Source organism: Struthio camelus, unplaced genomic scaffold (assembly GCF_040807025.1).
Source record: "Struthio camelus isolate bStrCam1 unplaced genomic scaffold, bStrCam1.hap1 HAP1_SCAFFOLD_110, whole genome shotgun sequence".
Lineage (NCBI taxonomy): Eukaryota > Metazoa > Chordata > Aves > Struthioniformes > Struthionidae > Struthio > Struthio camelus.
In genome coordinates this window covers 137501-162234 of record NW_027182627.1, presented here as the reverse complement: position 1 = coordinate 162234, position 24734 = coordinate 137501, and the positions used below count along the sequence as shown (strand labels likewise).

At 70.3% G+C, this 24734-nt stretch overlaps 1 protein-coding gene and 1 long non-coding RNA gene across 2 annotated transcripts in view; one reads left to right on the top strand and one right to left on the bottom strand.

Annotated features, from left to right (window-relative positions):
- The first annotated feature begins 630 nt into the window (after positions 1-630).
- LOC138065022 (uncharacterized) lies at positions 631-1655 on the top strand. Its single transcript, XR_011138206.1, has 2 exons — positions 631-761; positions 848-1655. It is a non-coding gene; the product is annotated as an uncharacterized lncRNA (long non-coding RNA).
- A 923-nt stretch (positions 1656-2578) lies between these two features.
- PRR12 (proline rich 12) overlaps positions 2579-24734 on the bottom strand; it is a 23385-nt gene continuing 1229 nt past the window's right edge. Inside the window, exons 2-14 of the mRNA XM_068929264.1 lie at positions 22866-22978; positions 21542-21703; positions 17014-20471; positions 14988-15504; positions 13941-14263; positions 12927-13043; positions 12001-12134; positions 9668-10029; positions 8093-8218; positions 7911-8008; positions 6645-6773; positions 5631-5726; positions 2579-4840 (exon numbers count right to left, since the gene is read on the bottom strand). Coding sequence (XP_068785365.1) covers positions 4700-4840; positions 5631-5726; positions 6645-6773; positions 7911-8008; positions 8093-8218; positions 9668-10029; positions 12001-12134; positions 12927-13043; positions 13941-14263; positions 14988-15504; positions 17014-20471; positions 21542-21703; positions 22866-22978 — 5776 coding nt within the window. The 3' untranslated portion in view covers positions 2579-4699. The remainder of the gene's footprint in view (positions 4841-5630; positions 5727-6644; positions 6774-7910; positions 8009-8092; positions 8219-9667; positions 10030-12000; positions 12135-12926; positions 13044-13940; positions 14264-14987; positions 15505-17013; positions 20472-21541; positions 21704-22865; positions 22979-24734) is intronic.

Genomic DNA, 24734 nt, shown 5'->3' with positions numbered 1-24734 from the left:
TCCACCTAGAACAGGAAGTCCCACCCCTCTGGGCCATGGTGGCCATCTTGGATCCAGAAGAGGAAGTCCCACCCTCATAGGCCATCTTGGATCCACCTAGAACAGGAAGTCCCACCCCTCTGGGCCATGGTGGCCATCTTAGATCCAGAAGAGGAAGGCCCACCCCTATGGCTGTCTTGGACCCAATCAGAACAGGAAGCCCCATCCCTGGTGGCCATGTTTGCATCCGGGGCAGGAAGTCCCACCCACCCCCCATAGATATAGTGGCCATCTTGGATCTGGCACCCCATGGGCCACGGTGGCCATCTTGGATGCACTCACCACAGGAAATCCCACCTGCACAGGCCGCAGTGGCCATCTTGAATCCAAAAAAGGAAGTCCCACCCCCCATTGGGCCACAGTGGCCATCTTGGATGCACTCACCACAGGAAAACCCACCCCAGCAGGCCACAGTGGCCATCTTGGTCCCCCTCAGAACAGGACACTCCACTGCTATTGACCAGGGCTGCGGTGGCGGCCATCTTGGCGGGCACCTAGAGATGCCACCACGGCCATAACCATCCCGCCTGGATACCTGGGTCCTTGGGGGGGGGGGGGCCAAGCCGCCATCCCAGGAGCTTCCCCCCCCCCCTTCCAAAACAGGTGTCGCGGGAGGAGGCGCTGGCCTTCGCCCGGGAGAACCGGCTGCCGTACGTCGAGGCCTCGGCCAAGACCCGTCTCAACGTGGACGAGGCCTTCCACGAGGTGGTGCGAGCCATCAGGTGCGTCGCGGGGTGGGCTGGGGGGGGTGGTGGTCGGGGACCCCCCCCCTCGACCTCCCCCCTTCACTCTTTTCGCTCTCCCGCAGGCGCCTCCAGGAGCTGGAGACCCCCCCGGCGCTGGCGGCCCCCCCCAGGGGCAAGGAGCCGGCCGGCTGCCCCTGCGCCCTCCTCTAACCAACCCCCCCGGGGAGGGGTTGGGGGCTGCGGGGGCCCCCCCCGTCGGTGCCCCCCAAGCTGGGGGGGGGGGCTCTTTTCTCCTAGGGACCGTTTCGGGGGGCTCTGCATGTTCCTCTGGGATGACCCCCCCCACGTGGGGAGCCTCCCCCCCACACTTGGGGGTCCCCAGCATCGCCTGCCTCGTGGGGGGGGGGGCCTTTTGTGCTGCCTTGGCCTCCTGAGACCATTTTGGGGGGGGTCCTGGGCCCCCCTCATCCTTCACGGCCCCCCAGCTCCCCATTTTGGGGGTCTCGGGCTCCCCTCCCTCACAGCCCCCCTCAACCCTCCACTTTGGGGGTCTCTAGACCCCTCTCCTTCACAGCTGCCCCCCCAGACCCCCTCACTTTGGGGTCTCTGGGGCTCCCCCCAAACCTTTTGGATCCACCCCCCTTTTCGGGGGCTTCCCCCCCACCCCAAAAGGACCCGGGTATCTGGGTGGGGGCCCACAGCTTCGCTCACATTCCCCCCCCTCCCCGCCATGGGGGGGCCCCACACGTCCTCGTGCAACACGGGAGAACGCGCATGCACACACGCGTGTGTGTGTGTGTGTGGGTCCCCATCGGTGCCACGAGTTTTGGGGGGCCTCAGCCCCCACCAAGCGCTGTAAATACCAAAGGCCCCCCCCCTCCCTCCACCGGGATGGGGGGGGGGCAACACATTAAAGTGCCTTAAAGCCGGCGTGCACACGCGTGTGCGAGAGAGGCCAGCGAGCACGTGTGGGCTGGGTTGGGGGGGGCATGAATCACACGCGTGTGTGGGCTCTTGTGTGACACCCCCCCCAGTGGTGCGAGGCTCCCCCCCCCTCGTGTGCGAGCCAGTGTTAAAGGCCCCACGCACTTGTGCAAGGGTCTCCGCTGGTGTGAGCCCCCCCCCCGGGTCCTGCAAGGCGTCCTCGTGCGAGACCCCTCTGTCCTCATGCGAGACCCCCGCCCTCGTGCAACACATCGTCGTGCAAGAACCCCCATCCTCGTGCGAGACCCCAGCCCTTCTGCAACACATCCTCATGCGAGACCTCCCGTCCTTGTGTGAGACCCCCCGCCCTCGTGCAACACATCCTCATGTGAGACCCCTGCCCTCGTGCAAGAACCCCCATCCTCGTGCGAGACCCCAGCCCTTCTGCGACACATCCTCATGAGACCCCCCGCCCTCGTGCAACACATCGTGTGAGACTTCCGCCCTTATGCAACACATCCTCACGCGAGACCCCCGCCCTCGTGCAAGAACCCCCATCCTCGTGTGAGACCCCCGCCCTCATGCAACACATCCTCGTGCGAGACCCCCGCCCTCATGCAACACATTGAGACCCCCCCCTCATGCGAGACTTATGCCCTCGTGCAACACATCCTCATGTGAGACCCCCCCATCCTCGTGCGAGACTCCACCCTCGTACAGCACGTCCTCGTGCGAGACCCCCGCCCTCGTGCAACACGTCCTCGTGCGAGAACCCCCCCCGGCCGTGTGAGGGCCCCACAGCGCCATAAGCCGTACAAGACCCCAAGTCTGCACGACGCCCTCGTGCAAGACCCCCCCCCTCGTGCGAGACCCCCCCCCCCCCAAAGGAACGGGCCGGACACGCAGCAACGATAAAAAGGTCTCGGCAACACCCACGACACGAACCCGCGGCGGCCGCGAACACGGACACGATACACCGTAGAAAAGGGGAAGGGGGGGGGACGGGGGGGTGGCGCGACCCCCCCCCAACCGATCCCCCCCCCAAAAAAAACCGCCCCCAATAAATACCCCAGGGCGGCGGGGGGGGGGGAAGAGCCCCGCTTTCGGGGCCAGACTGGGTGATTTTGGGGGTCAATACGTTTTCATGGCGGGGGGGGTAGGAGTGACGTGGGGGGGGAGCCCCCCCCAATATATATAATAATAATTATAATAATTAAAAAAAAAAAAGAGAAAAGAACCGGGGGAGGGGGGAGGGCGAAGGCGGGGGGGGGGGAGCCGGGGGGTAAATCCGGCCCGGGGTGGGGGGCAAATTTGGGGCCGGGGGGGGGCAAATCCGGCCCCGGGGGGGTGGGGGGGCGGCGATACAGTATGATACATAGAGACTTTGACCCTATACACTATGTACAAGCCCCCCCCAGCCCCCCAAAATACCCCCCCATAGGCAGCTCAGGGTGGGGGGGCACCCGAGGGTGCCCCCCACCCCCTTTTTTTCCCTTCCCCCCCCCCAAAATCCAGCCAGCCGGGGGAGGGGAACTTGGCAATAAATAGGGGGGTGGATTTTAGGGTGGGGGGTGGGGGCTGATGGTCCTTATTTTGGGGGGAGGAGACCCCCCCTTTTGGGGGGACCCCCCCCTTCGGTTGGCTTGGCCCCCCCCCTCAAATTCCTCCCCCCCCTTAATACTTATATACAGGACACCCCGTGGGGGGGGTGGGAAATGGGCTGGTCCCGGTTTGGGGAGGGGGGGGCGAAAAAGGGACCCAGGAGTCCGGGTGCCTCTCCCCCCCCCACCCCAAAAACCCTGTTTCTCGCCCAGAGCCGAGGGCCCAGGAGTCCTGGCTCCTCCTGCTGGGGGAGGGGGGGACCCAGGTGGCCGGGTGGCTCCCCCCCCCCCAAGCTAGGGAGAGGGCCCAGGTGTCCGGGCACCCCCCCCCCCCTCGGGGACGGAGAATGGAGGCTACTAAATAGACATTTATACATATATATATAAATAAGGGTTCTCCGGCGGGGGGGGGCACGGAGGGAGTGGGGGGCCCCGGACCCCCCTTCCTACTTTTGGGGGGAGTCTTGGGTGGGGGCGAAGCCCCTCACTCCCTCCGATCCCTGGGGGGGGGGGGGCCCATAGGGGGAGGTCTTGATCCTGGGCGGGGGGGGGCCCTGATCCTTGGGGGGGTCCCCAAAGAGGAGGGGGTCCCTGTCCCCAAAGGGGGTCCCCGTCCCCAAATCGGGGGGCTTTGGGGGGGGTCCCTGTCTATGGCAGGGGGGTCCCCAAGTCCTGGGGGGGGAGCGCCAGGGCTGTGTCCCCACCTCAGGGTGGGTGTCCCCACATATAGGGTGGTCCCTGTGCCCAGAAAGGGGTGGCCCTGTCCCCGGGGGGGGTGTGGCCCCATGATGGGGACGCCCACGTCCCCGAGGGGGTGGCCCCGTCCCCAGGGGTGTACCCTCCCGAGGAGGACGTCCCCGTCTTGGAGAACGTCCCCCTCCCAAGAGACGTCCCCGTCCCGGGAGGTGTCCCCATCCTGGGAGGTGTCCCCACCTTGGAGAACGTCCCCATCCCAGGAGATGTCCCCGTCCTGGGAGGTGTCCCCATCCCAGGACACGTCCCCGTCTTGGAGAACGTCCCCATCCCAGGAGATGTCCCCATCCTGGGAGGTGTCCCCATCCCGGGACACGTCCCCGCCTTGGAGAACGTCCCCATCCCAGGAGATGTCCCCGTCCCGGGAGGTTTCTCCGTCCCCAGGGGTGTCCCCGTCTTGGAGAACGTCCCTGTCCCAGGACGTGTCCCCGTCTTGGAGAACGTCCCCATCCCAGGAGGTGTCCCCGTCCCGGGAGGTGTCCCCGTCTTGGAGAACGTCCCTGTCTTGGAGAACGTCCTCGTCCCAGGAGGTGTCCCCGTCCTGGAGAACGTCCCCGTGCGAGGGGGTGTCCCCATGCCAGGGAGCGTCCCCCATCCGTAGGGTGTCCCCATGCCAGAGAGTGTCCCCGTCCCGGAGAGTGTCCCTGTCCTGTAGGGTGTCCCCGTCGCGGGGAGGGGGACGTCCCCGTCCCCGGGTCACGCGCACTTGGTCTGGGCCTGCGTGAGGAGGTCGCTGAAGGAGTCGAAGAGGCGCTCGAGCCAGGCCTGGTTGCGCATGCACTGCTGCACCACCTCCTCCTGCCCCAGGTCCTCGTCCTGGCCCTCGATGGCCGTCGTCTGCGGGCGCGGGGACAGCGGCGCCCCGTCAGCGCCTCGCCGGGGGACGCGGGGAGGGCATGCAGAGACGCGATGGGGAGTGGGGACAGGACGTGGGGACAGCAGCGGGGACACGGCCACAGTGACAAGCCCCCGGATGGGACACTGTGACGGGGAGGGTGACGAGACCTGGGAAAGGGACGCGGTGACAGGGCCAGCGATGGGACACAGGGATGGGACACGGGGACGGTGACGAGACCTGGGAAACGGATGCGGTGACAGGGCCAGCGATGGGGCGCAAGGACAGGACACGGGGACGGTGACGAGACCTGGGAAAGGGACGCGGTGACAGGGCCAGCGATGGGACACAGGGATGGGACACGGGGACGGTGACGAGACCTGGGAAAGGGACGCGGTGACAGGGCCAGCGATGGGGCGCAAGGACAGGACACGGGGACGGTGACGAGACCTGGGAAAGGGACGCGGTGACAGGGCCAGCGATGGGGCGCAAGGACAGGACACGGCGATGGGGACGGTGACAAGTTGCCGGGCAGAGACATGGTGAAATGCAGGGAGACGGTGACGGCGCGGGGACCTCGCGGATGGCGTTGGGGACACAAGGGACAGCGCCGGCGCCGGGGGGGACAGGACACAGGGCTGCTGTTGGGGACGTGGGGTTGGCGTTGGGAAGACGCAGGACGGGCGCTGGGGCTGCGGTTGGGGCCGCGGGGCTGGCGTCGGGGACACGGGGGGGACACGCGGGGGGCACAGGGACACGGAGGGGACACGGGGGGGGACACGGGGGTCTCACCTCGTCCTTGCAGCGCAGGAAGGTGTGGTACTTGTAGTGGTGCAGCGAGTGGTAGAGCGTGTAGAAGAACGACTTCTCCACCTCCACCTTGAACTCCTGCGTGACGGGAGCGGGGTGGGGGGGCTCAGCCGCAGCCCCCCCCGAAACCCACCCAGTGGGGACCCCCCCCCGAGCCCCAGGACACCCCCCCAGACCCCCAGCACTACCCCCCCCAGCACCCTCAGGACCCCATGGGATCTCCAGGACCCCCCCAGGAGACCCTGAGACCTCCAGGAACTCCTCCAAGACCCTCAGATGCCTCTGAGACCCCCCCCAAGGACCCCCTGGACCCTCCTGGGACCCCCTCATTGACACCCTGGGACTCCCTGGGACCCCCCAAGGCCATCAGGCCCCCTGGGACCCCCCTAAGCCCTCCTGGGACCCCCAACCTGGGGCTTGCTTAGGCTCCTCCTTGCCATGCTGGGGGTCTTGCAGTTGTGGGGACCCCCAGGAGCCCCTCAAGGTCCCCAACCCTCCTTCCAGGACCTCCCCAGGACCCCCTGGGACCCCCCCAAGACCCCCAGGGCTTGCCCACACTTCTCCTGACCTTGCGGAGGGCCTTGGAGTTGTGGGGACTCCATGGGACACCCAGGACACAGAAGCCCCCCCAGAACCCCCTGGGACCCCCCTAGGGCCTCCGTACCTGGGGCTTGCCCAGGTTCCTCTCGACTTTGCTGAGGGTCTTGCAGTTGTGGGAACCTCCTGGGACACCCAGGACCTCCAGGAGCCCCCCAGGACCTCCAGAACACCCCCACCAGGACCCTTGGGACCCCCTCAGACCTCCCCAGGACCCTCAAGACCTCCCAGGAACCCCCAGAACCCCCACACCTGGGGCTTGCCCAGGCTTCTCTCGGCCTTACGCAGGGTCTTGTGGTTGTGGGGAACTCCTGGCACATCCAGGACCTCCAGGCTCCTCCCCAGGACCTTGGGGACCCCCCCCCCAGGACTGCCGAGACCCCCCCCAGGACCCCGTACCTGGGGCTTGCCCACGCTCCTCTTGACCTTACTGAGGGTCTTGCGGTTGTAGGGCTCGCCGCCGGGGCGCAGCTTCACCAGCGACTCCCCGGGCTCGGCGTGCAGCTGGGGGAAGGTGTGCAGGGCCTCCTGGGGGGGCGGCCGCGTCACCCGTGGGCCCCGGGGACACCCCGGCACCCCCACCCCGGGCGCCCCGCATCTCCTATGGACGCCCCGAGCACCCACGGGCCAGGCAACATCATCTAGAGACACCTCTTGGGCACCGATAGCACCCAATATCGTTTGTGGAGCTCCACAGGGCCCTCAGGGTACCCAACATCATCTAGAGACACCCACGGAGCACCTCCACAGCACCCACCATCATTTATGGACCTCCACAAGGCACCCATGGTGTCCAACATCATCTAGAAACGCCCGTGTGGCACCCACACAGCACCCAACGTCATTTATGGACCTCCACAAGGTACCTGTGATGCCCAACATCATCTAGAAACACCCACGTGGCACCCACGCAACGCCCAACATCCTTTATGAACGTCTACAGAGCAGCCGTGGGGCCCGACATCATCTGGAGACACCCGTGGGGGACCCACAGCACCCAGCGTCATCTGTGGACCTCCACGGGGCACCCAGGGCGTCCAACACCCGTGGAGACACCCGTGGAGCGCCCGCGCCACCTGACGTCATCTAAGCGTCTCCCTGGCACCCAAAACACCCAACACGAGCTATGGAGACCCACGGGGCACCCGCGCCACCCAGCCTCATCTAGGGATCCCCATAGCACCCAACGTAATCTATGGACGCCCTCAGGGTACCCGCGGCACCGGATGTCATCTAGAGACACCCAGCCCCACTCTGACCCCCAAGACCCCCCTAGCCCCATCGCGACCCCCAGGATCCACCTCCAGCCCCATTGCAGCCCCCCTCCAGCCCCACTGCAATGGCCACGATCCCTCCCCAGCCCCACTGCAGCCCCCTAAATCCCACTGCAGCCCCCAGAACCCCCCTCCAGCCCCATTGCAGCCCCCCCAGGACCTCTCCCCACCCCCATTGCAGCCCCCCTAGCCCCACTGCACCCCCAAGAACCCCCCCCAGCCCCATTGCAGCCCCCCAGCCCCACTTCAGCCCCCCTAGGACCTCCCTCCAGCCCCATTGCAGCCCCTTAGCCTTACTTCAGCCCCCCCAGAACCCCCCTCCAGCCCCACTGCAGCTCCCTCAGAACCACCCCCCCCAGCCCCATTGCACGCCCCCCGCCCTCAGCCCCACCTGCAGGGACGGGTTCAGTGTCACCCGCTTGAGGACCTTCTTCTTGTGGTCGTTGAGGATGCCGTCGATCTTCCGCATGGGCGGCAGGTAGAGCTCATCTGGGGGCGAGGGGCCGCGTTAGGAGGGGGCTGGCGGCATTTTGGGGGGGGGGAACAGAGGCGGGGGTCAGGGTCGGGGCTCACCGTTGGTGTCCTCGAGCGCCTGGATCATGTCGGGGTCGAGGGCCGTGCTCACCAGCATCTCCACGTAGCTGCGGTACATCTCCTTCATGGCCCGCGTGTTCAGCACCCGCCCCGTCGGCACCCGCTCTGCGGAGGGCAGCGCCCCTTTAAGGCGGAGCCCCGCCCACGAGGGAGACCCCACCCCCTTTCAACACAGGGCGGCACCCAAAGGCAAGCCGGGGCGCCTTAGCGAGGGGCGCTGCCCCTTTAAAGAGAAGCACCACCCACCAGGACAGCCCCACCCCTTTGAAGGATAGTCCCGCCCCCAGGTGCAGGCCCCACCCCTTCCATGGGGAGCTCCACCCACACAGAGTGGGACCCACCCCCATATGCCCGTTGCCCCTTTAAGAAAGCCCCCGCCTCCTTTACCCAGAGCCCCGCCCCATTTAGCCCAAGCCCCGCCCCTGGGAAGAGCAACACCACCCCCCCAGAGCCCCCCAGGGTGCCGGGGCCCCCCCCAAAAAAAGTCCGGGGGGGGGCCCAGCACCCGAGGGGCCCCCAGCCCCCCCCAATAAGTCCAGGGACCCCCAAAAACCCCTGATTCTCCCCAAAAGAAGCCCCAGAGACCCCCCCGCTTCCTTCCGCCCCCCCCAAATCCTTGTAGCCCCCGAAAAAGCCGGGGACCCCCAAAACGTCCCAGACCCCCCAATCCCCCCCAGAAGGCCCAGGAGACCCCCCCCAACTCCTGCAGGACCCCCAAAACCAAAAACAACCCAATTGCCCCCAAAAGAAGCCCCAGGGTCTCCTATGTTTCCTTGGGCCCCCCAAACCCCAGAACCCCCCCAAATCCCCCTATTCTCCCCCAAAAGACTCGAGGGAACCCCCAAAACTCCTGCACAACCCCCAAAACTAAAAATGCCCCAATTTCCCCCAAAAGAGGCTCCAAAATCTCCTACGCGCTTTTTCCGCCCCCCCCCCAAACGCTTGGGGAACCCCCAAACTGCCCAAATCCCCCCATGAGGTCCCAAGCACCCCCAAAACACCTGGAATTCCCCCCAAAACAAGCCTCGCAGGGCCCCCCCACCCCCTCCAAACCCCAGGGTCCCCCCTCAAAAAAACAGGGTCTCCCAAAAACCCAGGGCCCCCCAAAACTGCCAGGAGCCCCCCAAACTCCCTACATCTCCCCAAAATAAGCCACACAGGGCCCCCCATCCCCTCCAAACCCCCCCAAACAGGGGTCCCCCAAAACCCCAGTCCCCCCAAAAGAGAGGTCCCCCAAAATCCAGGCTCCCCCTCAAACAAATTGGTCCCCCAAGAGCCCCCAAATCCCCCCAAAACAAGACCCTCAGGGTCCCCCCGCCCTCTCCAAACTCCAGGCCCCCCCAAAACAAACAGGGGTCCCCAAAACCACCAGGGCCCCCCAAAACAACAGGCACCCCCCCAAACCACCAGGGCCCCCCCAAATCCCCTAAGAGCCCCCAAATCCCCCCAAAACAAGCCCCTCTATGTCCCCCCACCCTCTCCAAACCCCAAGCCCCCCCCAAAACAAACAGGGGTCCCCCAAAACCCCCGGGGCCCCCCCAAACCGCCGCTCACCCTCCTCGCTCTGGGGGTCGGGGCTGGACTCGGACTCCGACGACGTCGCCGCCTCTTTGAGCCATTTTTTCCGCTTTTTGGGGGGGGGCTCGGCCTTGACTTTGGGGGGCTTCGGTTTGGGTTTGGGGGGGCCCGGGGGCGGCCGGGGGGGCCCCGCGGCCGGCGCGGGGGCCGGAGCTTCGGGCTTCTCAGGTTTGGGGGGTTTCTCGGGTTTGGGGGGTTTGTCGAGGCGGGGGGGCTTGTCGGGCCGGGGGGGCTTGTCGGGGCGCTCGGTTTTGGGGGGCTTGTCGGGGGCTTCGGGTTTTTCGGCTTTGGGGGGGGCCGGGGTTTTGGGGCCGGCGGTTTTGGGTTGGCTCTGCCTCCTGTTGGGGGGGGAAGAGGGGGGTTAAAAGGGGGGTGGGGGCCCCCTGAAATGTCCCCTGAGCCCCAGGGGACCCCCCCAAAGTGTCCCCAAGGCAATAGGGACCCCAAAAAGGACCCCTGGGGGCAATGGGGACCCCCCCCAAAGTGTCCCCAAGGCAATAGGGCCCCCAAAAATGTCACCTGAAGCCCTGGGGGGGTGAATGGGGAGCAGACCTGCATGCCCCCCTCCCCCCCCGTGGCCCTGGGTATCCCATGTCCCCCTGTGTCCCCATGTCCCCCGTGTCCCCCCGTGTCCCCACCTGACGGCGGCCAGGGGCCGGTGCCAGGGCTTGTGGGAGCAGACCCGCACGTCCCCCGTGTCCCCCCGTCCCGTGTCCCCCCGTGTCCCCCCGTGCCCCCATGTCCCGTGTCCCCCCTGTGTCCCCCCCTGTCCCGTGTCCCCCCCGTGTCCCCCCATGTCCCCCGTGTCCCCCCGTGTCCCCACCTGACGGCGGCCAGGGGCCGGTGCCAGGGCTTGCGGGAGCAGACCCGCACGTCCCCCGTGTCCCCCTGTCCCGTGTCCCCCCGTATCCCCTGTGCCCCCATGTCCCGTGTCCCCCGTGTCCCCCTGTGTCCCCCCATGTTCCCCCGTGTCCCCACCTGACGGCAGCCAGGGGCCGGTGCCAGGGCTTGCGGGAGCAGACCCGCACGTCCCCCGTGTCCCCCTGTCCCGTGTCCCCCCGTGCCCCCATGTCCCGTGTCCCCCCTGTGTCCCCCCCTGTCCCGTGTCCCCCCCGTGTCCCCCCATGTCCCCCATGTCCCCCCGTGTCCCCACCTGACGGCGGCCAGGGGCCGGTGCCAGGGCTTGCGGGAGCAGACCCGCACGTCCCCCGTGTCCCCCTGTCCCGTGTCCCCCCGTGTCCCCATGTCCCGTGTCCCCCCTGTGTCCCTCCCTGTCCCGTGTCCCCCCCGTGTCCCCCCATGTCCCCCGTGTCCCCCCGTGTCCCCACCTGACGGCGGCCAGGGGCCGGTGCCAGGGCTTGCGGGAGCAGACCCGCACGTCCCCCGTGTCCCCCTGTCCCGTGTCCCCCCGTATCCCCTGTGCCCCCATGTCCCGTGTCCCCCGTGTCCCCCTGTGTCCCCCCATGTCCCCCCATGTCCCCACCTGACGGCGGCCAGGGGCCGGTGCCAGGGCTTGCGGGAGCAGACCCGCACGTCCCCCGTGTCCCCCCGTCCCGTGTCCCCCCGTATCCCCGTGCCCCCATGTCCCGTGTCCCCCTGTGTCCCCCCGTGTCCCCCCCGTGTCCCCACCTGACGGCGGCCAGGGGCCGGTGCCAGGGCTTGCGGGAGCAGACCCGCACGTCCCCCGTGTCCCCCTGTCCCGTGTCCCCCCGTGCCCCCATGTCCCGTGTCCCCCCTGTGTCCCCCCCTGTCCCGTGTCCCCCCCGTGTCCCCCCATGTCCCCCATGTCCCCCCGTGTCCCCACCTGATGGCGGCCAGGGGCCGGTGCCAGGGCTTGCGGGAGCAGACCCGCACGTCCCCCGTGTCCCCCTGTCCCGTGTCCCCCCGTGTCCCCATGTCCCGTGTCCCCCCTGTGTCCCTCCCTGTCCCGTGTCCCCCCCGTGTCCCCCCATGTCCCCCGTGTCCCCCCGTGTCCCCACCTGACGGCGGCCAGGGGCCGGTGCCAGGGCTTGCGGGAGCAGACCCGCACGTCCCCCGTGTCCCCCTGTCCCGTGTCCCCCCGTATCCCCTGTGCCCCCATGTCCCGTGTCCCCCGTGTCCCCCTGTGTCCCCCCATGTCCCCCCATGTCCCCACCTGACGGCGGCCAGGGGCCGGTGCCAGGGCTTGCGGGAGCAGACCCGCACGTCCCCCGTGTCCCCCTGTCCCGTGTCCCCCCGTGCCCCCATGTCCCGTGTCCCCCCTGTGTCCCCCCCTGTCCCGTGTCCCCCCCGTGTCCCCCCATGTCCCCCATGTCCCCCCGTGTCCCCACCTGACGGCGGCCAGGGGCCGGTGCCAGGGCTTGCGGGAGCAGACCCGCACGTAGTCCTTCTTGTTGATGTTCTCCAGGAACTTCACGTAGAGCCGCTGGTACCGGTTCTTGGCGTCCCCAAAGTAGCCCAGGTACTGGGGGGGGGGGGGCACGGGGGGGGTCAGGGCACCCCAAATATCCCCCTAGGACCCCCCCTGCTGCCCCCAACCCCAAATACCCCCTCCAGGGACACCCCAAACCCCAAACAGCCCCCAAGACCCCTTCTGCCACCCCTGATGCCAAACAGCCCCCTAAGGCTCCCCAAGGGACCCCTCTGCCACCCCCGGCCTCATATGCCCCCCCCCGGGGACCCCCCCGGGACCCCCTCTGCCTCCCCCCAACCCCATATAATCCCTAGGGCCCCCCCCAGCCCCCTCTTGTGCCCCCCAATACTCCTCTAAACCCCAAATACCCCTGGGGTCCCCCTGGCTCCCATTTCTGGAGGGGGGGGGGGTCCCTGTTTCCCAAGGGGGTCCCCATACCCCTGGGGTGGGGGGTCCTGTTCCGGGGGGGTCCCCATCTCCCAAGGGGAGTCCCCTTCTCCCGGGGGGGGGGGTCCTTGTCTCCCTGCAGGGGTCCCCATCTCCTGGGGGGGGGCCCATTCCTGGGGAGGGGTCCTCATCTCCTGGGGGGGGTCCCCATATCCCTGCAGTGGGCTCCCTGTTTCCCTGGGGGGGGGCTCCCCTTCCCAAGGGGGTCCCCATTTCCCTGGGGGGGGGGGTCTCTTCTCCCTGGGGGGGGGTTTCCCCATCCCAGGGGGGTCCCCGTCTCCCCAGGGAGGTCCCCAATCTCCCTGCAGGGGGTTCCCTGTTTCCTGGTGGGGGTTCCCCTTTCTGGGGGGGGGGGTCCCTGTGTCCCCGGGGGGGGGGGATCCCCATCCCACTCACGTTGCTGGTGGCGCAGAACTGCCGCTGCCCGTCCTTGATCTCGGGGGTGAATTTTTGGAGCAGAGCCTTCTGCACCCGCCAGATCGGGGGGGGCTCCCGGCCCGTCTGCAGGGCCAGCTGCGCGGGGGGGGGGGGTCACGGCCGCCCGGCCCCCCCGCACCCCTCCCCATCGCTCCCAGTCCCTCCCCAGTCTGTCCCAGTAGCTCCCAGTCCTCTATTGCTCTGAGCGCCTCTCAATCCCTCCCCATCGCTCCTGGGGCTCTCCGGTGCCCCCCAGTCCGTCCCAGTGCCCCCCCCCCCAGTCTCTCCCCATCACTCCCAGTCCCTCCCAGTGCCTCTCCCGTCTCTCCTCTTCACTCCCAGTCCCTCCCAGTATCTCCCTAGTCCCTCCCCATCAATGCCAGTGCCTCCCCATCAATCCCAGTGCCCCCCCCAGCCCCTCCCCAGTGCCTCCCAGTGCCCCCCCAGTGCCTCCCCATCAATCCCAGTCCCTCCCCAGTGCCTCCCAGTGTGTCTGCGGTCTCTCCCCATCACTCCCAGTCCCTCCCCAGTGCCTCCCAGTGCCTCTCCCGTCTCTCCTCTTCACTCCCAGTCCCTCCCAGTGTCACCCTAGTCCCTCCCAGGGCCCCCGCAGCCCCTCCCCATCACTCCCAGTTCCTCCCCAGTCCCTCCCAGTGCCTCTCCCATCTCTCCTCTTCACTCCCAGTGTCTCCCTAGTCCCTCCCAGGGCCCCCGCAGCCCCTCCCCATCACTCCCAGTCCCTCCCCAGTCCCTCCCAGTGCCTCTCCCGTCTCTCCTCTTCACTCCCAGTCCCTCCCAGTGTCTCCCTAGTCCCTCCCAGGGCCCCCGCAGCCCCTCCCCATCACTCCCAGTTCCTCCCCAGTCCCTCCCAGTGCCCCTCCCAACCCCTCCCCATCACTCCTAATCCCTCCTAGTGTCTCCCGAGTCCCTCCCCATCACTCCCAGCCCCTCCCAGTGCCCCTCCGGCGCCTCCCAGTGCCCCCCGGCGCCCACCTTGAGGGCCTGGATGTCCTCGACGCGCACCACGAACTCGTCGCGCTCGCGGAAGATGCCCTCGCCGCCGCTCTCGGCCTCGTCCTCGTCGGTGTCGCCGCACACGGCCGCCGTCTCCTGCTTCTTGGCCAGGTGCAGCGGCCGCGAGTCCTCGGGGTCCTCGCGTTCGGGGGACGCCGGGGCGGCGGGCGGCTCGGGGGGGCCCTTGGCCGTCGGGGGGGACGCCGACGCAGCCGACGCCGACGCCACCGCCGCGGGGGGCTCGGGCTGCGACCCCTCCGAGGGCGCCGGGCTGGGCGGCTTCTCCTCCGCCGGGGGGGCGTCTGCGGGGACGGCGTCAGTGGGGATGGGGGGGGCACAGAGATGCCCCCTCCCATCGCGATTGGGGGGGGGGGGATGTGGCACTGGGGGGCTCCAGAAGGGTCCCTGGGGGTACGTACGGATCTCAGCAGGGTCCTGGGGGTCTGGGGGGGGGGGGGTCTCCAGGGGTCCCTGGGGACATTTAGGGGCCCCAGGAGGGTCCTGGGGGTCCCAGAAAGGTCCCAAGGGGTGTTTAGGGGTCCCAGGGCGGTATCTAGGGGCCCCAGGAAGATCCTGAGGGTACTTAGGGGTCCCAGGGAACATTTGGGGGACCCAGGATGGTCCCAGTGGGGTACCTGGAGCTCCCAGGAAGGTCTCGAGGGGTACCTAGGGGTCCCCAGGGGCATCTCCCCAGGGTCCTAGAGGGTACCTAGGGGCCCCAGGGGGGTCCTGAGGATCCCTGGGGGTATCTAGGGGTCCCAGGGGACATCTAGGGGACCTGGGATGGTGCCAGTGGGGAACCTGGGGATCCTGGGGGGTACCTAGGGGCCCCAGAAAGGTCCTGGGGGCTATCTAGGGGTCCCAGGGAACATCTAGGGGACCTGGGATGGTCCCAGTGGGGAACCTGGGGGGTATCTAGGGGCCCCAGGAGACATCTAGGGGCCCCAGGAGAGTCCTGGGGGCTATCTAGGCGCCCTGAGAAGGTCCCTCGAGGGCCTCGGGGTGCGGGGCAGTTAAGGCACCCACCAGCCGGGTCGGGGTCCTTGCGGTCAGCGGGGTCGTAGAGGGCGGAGATGGCGGAGGAGATGCTCTTCTGCAGGTCCTGGTTCTTGCTGACCGAGTCCTCCTCGTCGGAGGAGAAGGAGGGCAGCGTCTCCAGGTTGCGCTTGAGCTCCTCGTCCAGCCGCTTGCAGGGGCTGGGGCAGGCCATGACCAAGCCCTCGCCCTCGGCCCCGTCCAGGCCCCCCGGCAGCATGGGGGGCCCCACGGCGAAGGGGGGCGCGGGGGGTGCCCGGGGGGTCTTGGAGGGGCTGGTGGCGGCCGGCGGCAGCTGCTGGCGCTTGCCCGACTTGAGGAAGTCGAGGAAGGAGGCCATGAAACCCGACTTCATCTCCGGCTGCTTCTCCTCCACCTCCTTGATCTTCTGCTTGATGCGCTCCCGCGTCTGGCTGCTGTCCAGGGGGCCCTCGCCCGGGGGGGCGCCCGGGGGGGCCCCCGCTTCGGCCGGCGGCCCCTCGCCCCCCTTGGGCACCGCTAGCTTGATCTAGGGGGAGGGCAGCGACCCACGGCGGCGTCAGGGCATCCTCCAGCACCCCCCCAGTGCCTCCCGCAACACCCCAACAGCCCCCCCAGGACGTCCTGGTGCCCCCCAGCTCCCCCCAAACATCCCATCCCAGCACCCCCCAGCATCCCCAGCTCCTCCAACCCCCTCCAGCACCCCCAAATCCCCCATCCCAGCACCCCACAGCATTTTCCAGCCCCTCAAACACCCCCAGCACCCCCAAATCCCCCATCCCAGCACCCCCCAGCACCCCCAGCTCCTCCAACCCCCCCAGCACCCCCCAAACACCCCCATCCCAGCACCCCACAGCATCCCCAGCCCCCCCAAACACCCCCAAATCCCCTATCCCAGCACCCCACAGCCTCTTCTAGCTCCTCCAACCCCCCCAGCACCTCCCAAACACCCGCAACACCCCCCAAATCCCCCATCCAAGCATCCCCCAGTCCCCCCAAACACCCCCAAACCCCCCATCCCAGCACCCCACAGCGTCTTCCAGCCCCTCAAACACCCCCAGCACCCCCCAAACACCCCCCAGCACCCCCCAGCATCCCCAGCTCCTCCAACCCCCCCAGCACCCCCCAAACACCCCCCATCCCAGCACCCCACAGCATCCCCAGCCCCCCCAAACACCCCCAAATCCCCTATCCCAGCACCCCACAGCACCCCCAGCTCCTCCAACCCCCCCAGCACCTCCCAAACACCCGCAACACCCCCCAAATCCCCCATCCAAGCATCCCCCAGTCCCCCCAAACACCCCCAAACCCCCCATCCCAGCACCCCACAGCGTCTTCCAGCCCCTCAAACACCCCCAGCACCCCCCAAACACCCCCCCAGCACCCCCCAGCATCCCCAGCTCCTCCAACCCCCCCAGCACCCCCCAAACACCCCCCATCCCAGCACCCCACAGCATCCCCAGCCCCCCCAAACACCCCCAAATCCCCTATCCCAGCACCCCACAGCACCCCCAGCTCCTCCAACCCCCCCAGCACCTCCCAAACACCCGCAACACCCCCCAAATCCCCCATCCAAGCATCCCCCAGTCCCCCCAAACACCCCCAAACCCCCCATCCCAGCACCCCACAGCGTCTTCCAGCCCCTCAAACACCCCCAGCACCCCCAAATCCCCCATCCCAGCACCCCCCAGCATCCCCAGCTCCTCCAACCCCCCCAGCACCCCCCAAACACCCCCCCAGCACCCCCAGATCCCCCATCCCAGCACCCCAGCTCCTCCAACCCCCCCAGCACCCCCCAAACACCCCAAGCACCCCCCATCCCAGCACCCCACAGCATCCCCAGCCCCCCCAAACACCCCCAAATCCCCTATCCCAGCACCCCACAGCATCTTCTAGCTCCTCCAACCCCTCCAGCACCCCCCAAACACCCCCAGCACCCCCCATCCCAGCACCCCACAGCATCCCCAGCCCCTCCAACCCCCTCCAGCACCCTCAAGCCCCCCCGGCCCGGCCCGGCCCGGCCCCCCTCCGCCGTCACCTTGAGGGGTTTGAGGGGCTCCAGGGCGTTGCCGTCGGCCCCGTCCTCGGGTCCCTTCTTGCCCCGGCCCCGGCCCCTTCCCCGGGGCTTCTTGGGGGCGTCGGGGGGCAGGAGGCCGTGGGGTTCGGCCAGGGGCCGGATGCGGGGTCGCCCGCGGGGCCGGGGGGGCCCCTCGCGCTTGGGCTTGGTGGGCTTGCGGCCCCGTTTCTTGGGGCCGTCGTGGGCGCCGGGGTGGGGGCAGAAGTCGATGTCGCCCATGGGGCTGAGGCTGGGCCGCGCGCGGCAGCTGGAGATGAGGTCGGGCAGCAGGTCGGGCAGGCGGCGGCTGTTGAGGCGGATGTCGGCGGGGGCGTCCGCCTTGTCCTCGTCGTCCTCGAACTCGTACTCCTGGGCGTAGGTCTTCTTGGGCGGCGGGAAGGGCTCGCGCTTGCGCAGCAGGTGGAAGGAGGAGGTTTTGAGCAGCTTCTTGGGCTTGGAGGAGCAGAAGATGGGTGAGGCCAAGGCCGGCTTGGGGGCACCGCCGCCGCCGTCCCCGTGCCCGCTCTGGATGAGCCCCAGCGGCTCGGCGTTGACGGTGGAGGGCAGCTCGTGCTTGGCCGCCTCCAGCGCCAGGTGCTGCTCGCCGCCGCCGCCGCCGCCGTCGCCGCCGCAGAAGCCCGGGTAGCTCTGACCCGGCGGCAGCATGTCGTAAGCGGGCGCCTTGAGCCCCTCGGGGCGCTCCAGGCTGGGCGCCTCGTCGTCGGCGCAGCCGGCCTTGGGGAAGTCGTCGGGGCCGCAGGGCGGCGGGCCGAACATGTCCTCCATGCCGGGGAAGAAGCTGCGGTCCTCGTCCTGCAGCAGCGAGTCGGGGAAGCAGATGGAGGTGAGGGGCACGAAACGCTGCTTGCCGCCCGCCGGGCTGCCGCCTTCGAACTGGTGGTCCTTGGGCTCCAGCGGCGCCGGCGGCACTTGCTGCGAGGCTTCGGGGTCCAAGGCGGCGTCGGGCGGCAGCAGGTGAGCCGGCGCTTGCACCCCGCCGCCTTGGCCCAGGTGGGGCTCCAGGGCGAGCTCGGGTTCGAGGAAATCCTGGATCTCCTGCGGTTGGGCCAAGCCGCCCTGCGGCAGCACCTCCATGGGCTCGGGCGGCAGCTGCGCCTGGAGCTGGGGCGAAGCCTGCGGCTCGAGGCCCTGCGAGCGCACGTGGGCTTGGTGGAGGTGGGCTTCGAGGGCCTGCAGCTGCAGCTGGGGCGACGGGGCGGCCGGCGGCGGCATGCGCTGCTGCTCCAGCAGGTGCACGTCCAGCGGCGCCCGCACCTTGGCCCGCGGGTGCAGCTGGCTCTGGGTGTGCGTCAGCACCGACTGCAGCAGCTGGCCCTGCGGCTGGGGCCCTTGGGCCGGCGGCAGGCTCAACGGGGCCAGTTCGGGAGCCGGATCCAGCAGCTGGCCCGGCAGCAGACCGTGGGGCTCCAGGGCGGGCGCTTCGGCCACCATCCGCCCGTGCTCGGGCGTCTTCTGCAGGTAGGAGTGAGGTTGACCCAGGTCTTTGCCGCCGGCGTCCAGGTGGGAGCCTTGCAGGTGCTCCACCGACTTCTTCATGTCCTGCCCGTAGGAGTCGAGGGCGGCCGGCTGGTGGCTGTAGTGCACCACCGAGGTGGCCAGGGCCTCCGGGGTGGAACGGGCGTGCGGGTAGTCCTTGGCCCGCTCGTTTTTCTTCTTCTCCTTGAGGCCCTGCAGCGAGAGCTCCAGCGCTTGGCTCTCCAGGTTGGAGTTGGGCCGGATGACGCTCTGCAGGTGGTAGCGCTCCTCGGCTTTGCCCAAGCCGCCGTAGGCCGCCAGGCCCTTGGCGGCCCGCTCCTCGCACTGCACCAGGCCCTCGGCGGGCACGCGCGGCGGGCTCTGCGCCTGCAGCAGGTGCTGGATGAGGAAATCCTCGTCCTCGGTGCGCTCGGCGCCCAGCAGGTCCGCCTCGCCTTTGCCCTTGGCGTAGGCAGGGCCCCGCTCCAGGGCGGCCTGCGCCGCGCCGTAGCTCTGCCCGTGACCCGGCGCCATGAAGGAGGGCGACAGCACCGAGCTGAGGTACTTCTGCGACTGGCCCGGCGAAGCCACGCTCTGCGGGCGGTTGGCCGGCGGCGACTGCAAGGGTCGGATGATCTGCGAGGGGCTGGAGTCGTTGAGGCTTTGGCCGTGCGGGTAGGCGAGGGCTTGGCCGTGCGTCGGCATGGCCGGCGAGTGGCCGGTGCTGTAGCTGAGCGAGGGGCTGGCCGTGGGCAAGCCCTGCGAGTGCGGCGGGCCGTAGGCGGCCGCTTGACTCACCTCCGGCTGCACGCTGTAAGGCAGCGCTTGGAGCTGCTCGGGCGAATACGTCTGGCTCTGGCTGACGCACGTTTGCAAGCCTTGGGCGCCCTGGGCGCCCTGGGCCGGCCCCGGTTGAGCCTGGCCCGTGGGGTAGCTCTGCGCCTTGCTGACGGCGGTCAGCTCGGCGGCCGGCGTGCCGCTGAAGGCCTGCGAGGCCTGGCTGACGGCCGAGAGGCTCTGGGGCTGGCTGCCGCCGTAGCTGCCCGCTTGCCCCATGGCCAGCAAGCTCTGGGGCTGGCCCGGCGAGTACGCCGGCGACTGGCTGGCGATGACGGAGCTGGCTTTCGGCGTGGACGAGGTGTAGCTGCTTTGGCACTTGGGGGTGGCGGTGGAGCGGGGCGTCTGGCGCGAGGCCGAGTAGCTTTTGGATTTGGAGGAGGAAGCGGCGGCGGCGGCGCCCGAGTAACCCGGCGACTGGATGATGGGGCGGTAACTGGGCGCCGCTTCCTGCCGGGCGGTTTGGGCCGTTTTGGCGGGTTGCTGGGAGCCCTCGGAGCTGGCGGGCGACTGCTCGCCCAGCGGGCTGCAGGAGAGGCCGGCGCGGTGCGGCATTTGCTGGTAGGTGCCGCCGCAGCTCAGGTAGTGCTGGAGCGAGTGGGCGGCGGGCGGCAGCTGGGCCTGGGCGCTGGACGGCCGCTGGTAGTGCTTGATGACGCTGTCCTGCCGGGGGATGGCGCGCTCCATGGCGGGCCCGCCGCCGAAAACGGAAGCGTTGTAGAGTTGGCCGGGCTGCTCGGCCGGCGCCGCCAGCGAGGACGACAGCAGGTTGAACTGCGAGGGGAGGTGGCGCGAGGCCGACTCCTGGGCGCTGCGGTAAGCCGAGCTTTGCGAGGGTAAGCCCGTGCCCAGCACGGCGCTGCCCAGCCGCTCGAAGCTCAGCGACGACGGCACGCTGGGCTGCGACGACTTGATGTGCAGCAGCGGGTCGTGGGGCGACAGCAGCCCGTTGGAGCTGGGGCTGAAGGCGGCGTCCTGCAGGCTCAGCGACGAGCTCACCGGGAAGCTGCGCCCGCTGAACGACGCCGGGTGCTGGTAGGCGCTGAGCGCCGACGACGACGGGAAGGTGCCCGAGCCCGGGATGGCGCCCGAGATGAAGAGCTCGGCCGGCGCCGGCGTGTGCATGGCTGCGGGCGGCGGCGGCGTTACGGCTCGGCAGCCCGCGCCGGGACGCGCCCGCCCCGGGCTACGTAGGGACCCCCGTTGGGGCGCATCGGGACCCTCGCCCCCGCCCCGGGGGTGCTTAGGGACCTCCCTGGGGGGCTGAGGGATCTCCTGAAGCCGATAGAGGCCCCCTGGGGCAGGTCACGGGGCCCCCCCGGGGCACACAGGGACCCCCCTCCCGGGTGGGTTAGGGGCTCCCTGGGACGTGTTGGGACCCCCCTCCCCCGGGCCACACAGGGACCCCCCCCCAGGTGGGTTACGGGCTCCCTGGGGCACGTAGGGACCCCCCCCGGGGCACACAGGGACCCTCCTGGGGGGGGTTACGGGCTCCCTGGGGCACACAGGGACCCCCGGGGCGGGTTACGGGCTCCCTGGGGCACACAGAGACCCCCCCCCGGGGCACACAGGGACCCTCCTGGGGGGGGTTACGGGCTCCCTGGGGCACGTAGGGACCCCCCGGCGAGGGGGGGTTAGGCGCTTCCTGGGGCACGTAGGGACCCTTGGGATGGGTTAGGGGCTCCCTGAGGCACACAGGGACCCCCGGGGTGGGTTAGGGCTCCCTGGGGCACACAGAGACCCCCCCCCCCGGGACACACAGGGACCCCCCCGGGGGGGTTAGGGGCTCCTTAGGGCATGTAGAGACCCCCGGGATGGGTTATGGGCTCCCTGGGGCACACAGAAACCCCTCTGGGGCACACAGGGACCCTCGGGGTGGGTTAGGGGCTCTCTAGGGCACACAGGGACCCCCCCGGAGTGGGTTATAGGCCCCCTGGGGCACACAAGGACCCCCTCGAGGCACACAAAGATCCCTAGGGTGGGTTATGGACCCCCCGGGGCACACAAGGACCCCCCCTGGGGCACATAGGGTCCCCCGGGGTGCATTAGGGACCCCCCGGGGCACACAGGGACCCCCGGGGTGGGTTAGGGGGACCCCTGGGGGGGTTAAGGACCCCCCGGGGGGGCTTAGGGACCCTCTGGGGCAAACGGGGACCCCCCCCCCGGGGAAGGGAGGTCCCGGTGCTCCCAGTCTCACCCGTCTGCCAGGAGGGGGTGCGGAACTGGGAGAGGAGGGAGGAGGCCGAAGGCCCCGGCTGCGGCGCCCGCGACTCCAGCGCCGAGATGAGGTTCATGACGGAGGCGTCGGGGGCGGCGCCGCCCGCGTGGTGCAGCCCCGTCTCGAAGAGCCCCGACAGCCCTGCGCGGCCCGTCAGCGCCCGCCGCCGGGACGGGGGGACGCGGGGACGCCGCCGCCGGGACGGGGACACCACCATGGGGACAGGGACACCACCGCGGGGACACCACCATGGGGACGGGGGGACGCCGCCGCAGCAATGGGGGGACGCCGCCGCGGGGATGGGGGGGACGCGGGGACGCTGCCGCGGGGACGGGGGGACACCGCCGCGGGGATGGGGGGACGCGGGGACACCGCTGCAGGGACGGGGACACCACCATGGGGACAGGGACACCGCCGCGGGGACACCGCCATGGGGACACCACCATGGGGACGGGGGGACGCCGCCGCAGCAATGGGGGGACGCCGCCGCGGGGACGGGGGGGACGCGGGGACGCCGCCGCGGGGACGGGGGGACACCGCCGCGGGGATGGGGGGACGCGGGGACGCCACTGCAGGGACGGGGACACCACCATGGGGACAGGGACACCGCCGCGGGGACACCGCCACGGGGACACCACCATGGGGACGGGGGGACGCCGCCGCAGCAATGGGGGGACGCCGCCGCGGGGACGGGGGGGACGCGGGGACGGGGGGACGCGGGGACACCACCATGGGGACAGGGACACTGCCGCAAGGACGGGGGGACACTGCCGCGGGGACACGGGGACGCAGGGACACCGCCACGGGGACACTGCCGCGTGGACATGGGGGGACGCAGGAACACCGGGATGCTGCCGTGGGGACACGGGGACACCGCCGCGGGGACAGGGGGACACCGCCGCGGGGACACGGGGACGCAGGGACACCGGGATGCTGCCGTGGGGACAGGGACACCGCCGCGGGGACAGGGGGACACCGCCGCGGGGACACGGGGACGCAGGGACACCGGGATGCTGCCGCGGGGACACGGGGACACCGCCGCGGGGACAGGGGGACACCGCCGCGGGGACAGGGGGACGCAGGGACACCGGGATGCTGCCGTGGGGACACAGGGACACCGCCGCGGGGACGGGGACGGGGCGATGGGGACACCGCCGCAGGGACGGGGACGCCGCCGCGGGGAGGACGAGGACGGGAACGTGGAGACAGCGAGGCCACCGGGCAGCGCCGCCGGGACGCGAGGGGCACGGACGGACGGACGGACGGACGGGGGGGACGGACGGGGGGGGGGGGGGACGCGTACCTGGGGGGTGGTGGTTGGCGGCATAGCCCTGGAGCGGGTGGGGGGCGCCGTAGGGCTGCCGGTGCAGCAGGTCGGCGTCGGGGTGGGCCCCCCGCGAGCCCCCGTACACCAGGCTGCGGAGAGACACGGCGCTCGCACGAGGGGCCTCGCACGAGGGGCCGCGGGCACGGACCGGGAACGAGGGCCCCCCGCCAGCCCCCGTACACCAGGCTGCGGAGAGACACGGCGCTCGCACGAGGGGCTCGCACGAGGGCCTCGCACGAGGGGCTGCGGGCACAGACCGGGAACGAGGGCCCCCCGCGAGCCCCCGTACACCAGGCTGCGGAGAGACACGGCGCTCGCACGAGGGGCTCGCACGAGGGCCTCGCACGAGGGGCTGCGGGCACAGACCGGGAACGAGGGCCCCCCGCGAGCCCCCGTACACCAGGCTGCGGAGACACACGGCGCTCGCACGAGGGGCTCGCACGGCAGCTCGCACGAGGGGCCTCGCACAAGGGGCCGCGGGCACGGACCGCACACAGACCAGGAACAAGGGCCCCCCGCGAGCCCCCGTACACCAGGCTGCGGAGACATACGGCGCTCGCACGAGGGGCTCGCACGAGGGGCCGTGGGCACGGACCAGGAACGAGGGCCCCCCCCGAGCCCCCGTACACCAGGCTGCGGAGAGACACGGCGCTCGCACGAGGGGCTCGCACGAGGGGCCTCGCACGGCGGCTCGCACGAGGGGCCGTGGGCACGGACCGGGAACGAGGGCCCCCCGCCAGCCCCCGTACACCAGGCTGCGGAGACACACGGCGCTCGCACGAGGGGCTCGCACGGCGGCTCGCACGAGGGGCCTCGCACGAGGGGCCGCGGGCACGGACCGGGAACGAGGACCCCCCGCGAGACCCCGTACACCAGGCTGCGGAGACACACGGCGCTCGCACGAGGGGCTCGCACGAGGGGCCGCGGGCACGGACCGGGAACGAGGGCCCCCCCCGAGCCCCCGTACACCAGGCTGCGGAGACACACGGCGCTCGCACGAGGGGCCTCGCACGAGGGGCTCGCACGGCGGCTCGCACGAGGGGCCGCGGGCACGGACCGGGAACAAGGGCCCCCCACGAGCCCCCGTACACCAGGCTGCGGAGACACACGGCGCTCGCACGAGGGGAGCAGGAGGGCTTGCACGACGGCTCACACGAGGGGCGCACAGCAGCTCACACGAGGGGCTCGCACGAGGGGCTGCGGGCACGGACCGCACGCAGACCGGGAACGAGGACCCCCCGCGAGACCCCGTACACCAGGCTGCGGAGACACACGGCGCTCGCACGAGGGCCTCGCACGAGGAGCACACGAGGCGCTGCCCAAGGGTCACACGAGGGGTCGTGGGCACAGACCAGGAACGAGGGCCCCCCCCGCCAGCCCCCGTACACCAGGCTACGGAGACACGCGGCGCTCGCACGACGGCTCGCACGAGAGTCACGGACCGCGCACGGACCAGGAACGAGGGCCCCTCGTGAGCCCCCGGACACCAGGCTGCGGATACATGTGCAGGCTCGCACGAGGGGCTGCAGGCACGGACCGGGAACGAGGGCCCCCCGCCGGCCCCCGCGCACACGCACAAGGGCTCGCACGAGGGACCGAGCGCGGACCGCGAACGAGGGTGCCGCGTGAGTCCCCGCGCGCCAGGCCGCGGAGAAAGAGGGGGACGGGCTCGCACGAGGGCGTCGCACGAGGGTCCCCACAAGAGCCCCCCCGCACAGCAGGCTGCGGGGCTCGCGCGAGGCACCCGCGCGCAGCTCTTGCACGAGGGCCCCCCAGGTTGCACGCGGCCCTCGCACGAGAGGCCGCACGCGCTCCCGAGGCCGGGCAAGGCACGCGACCCGCGCA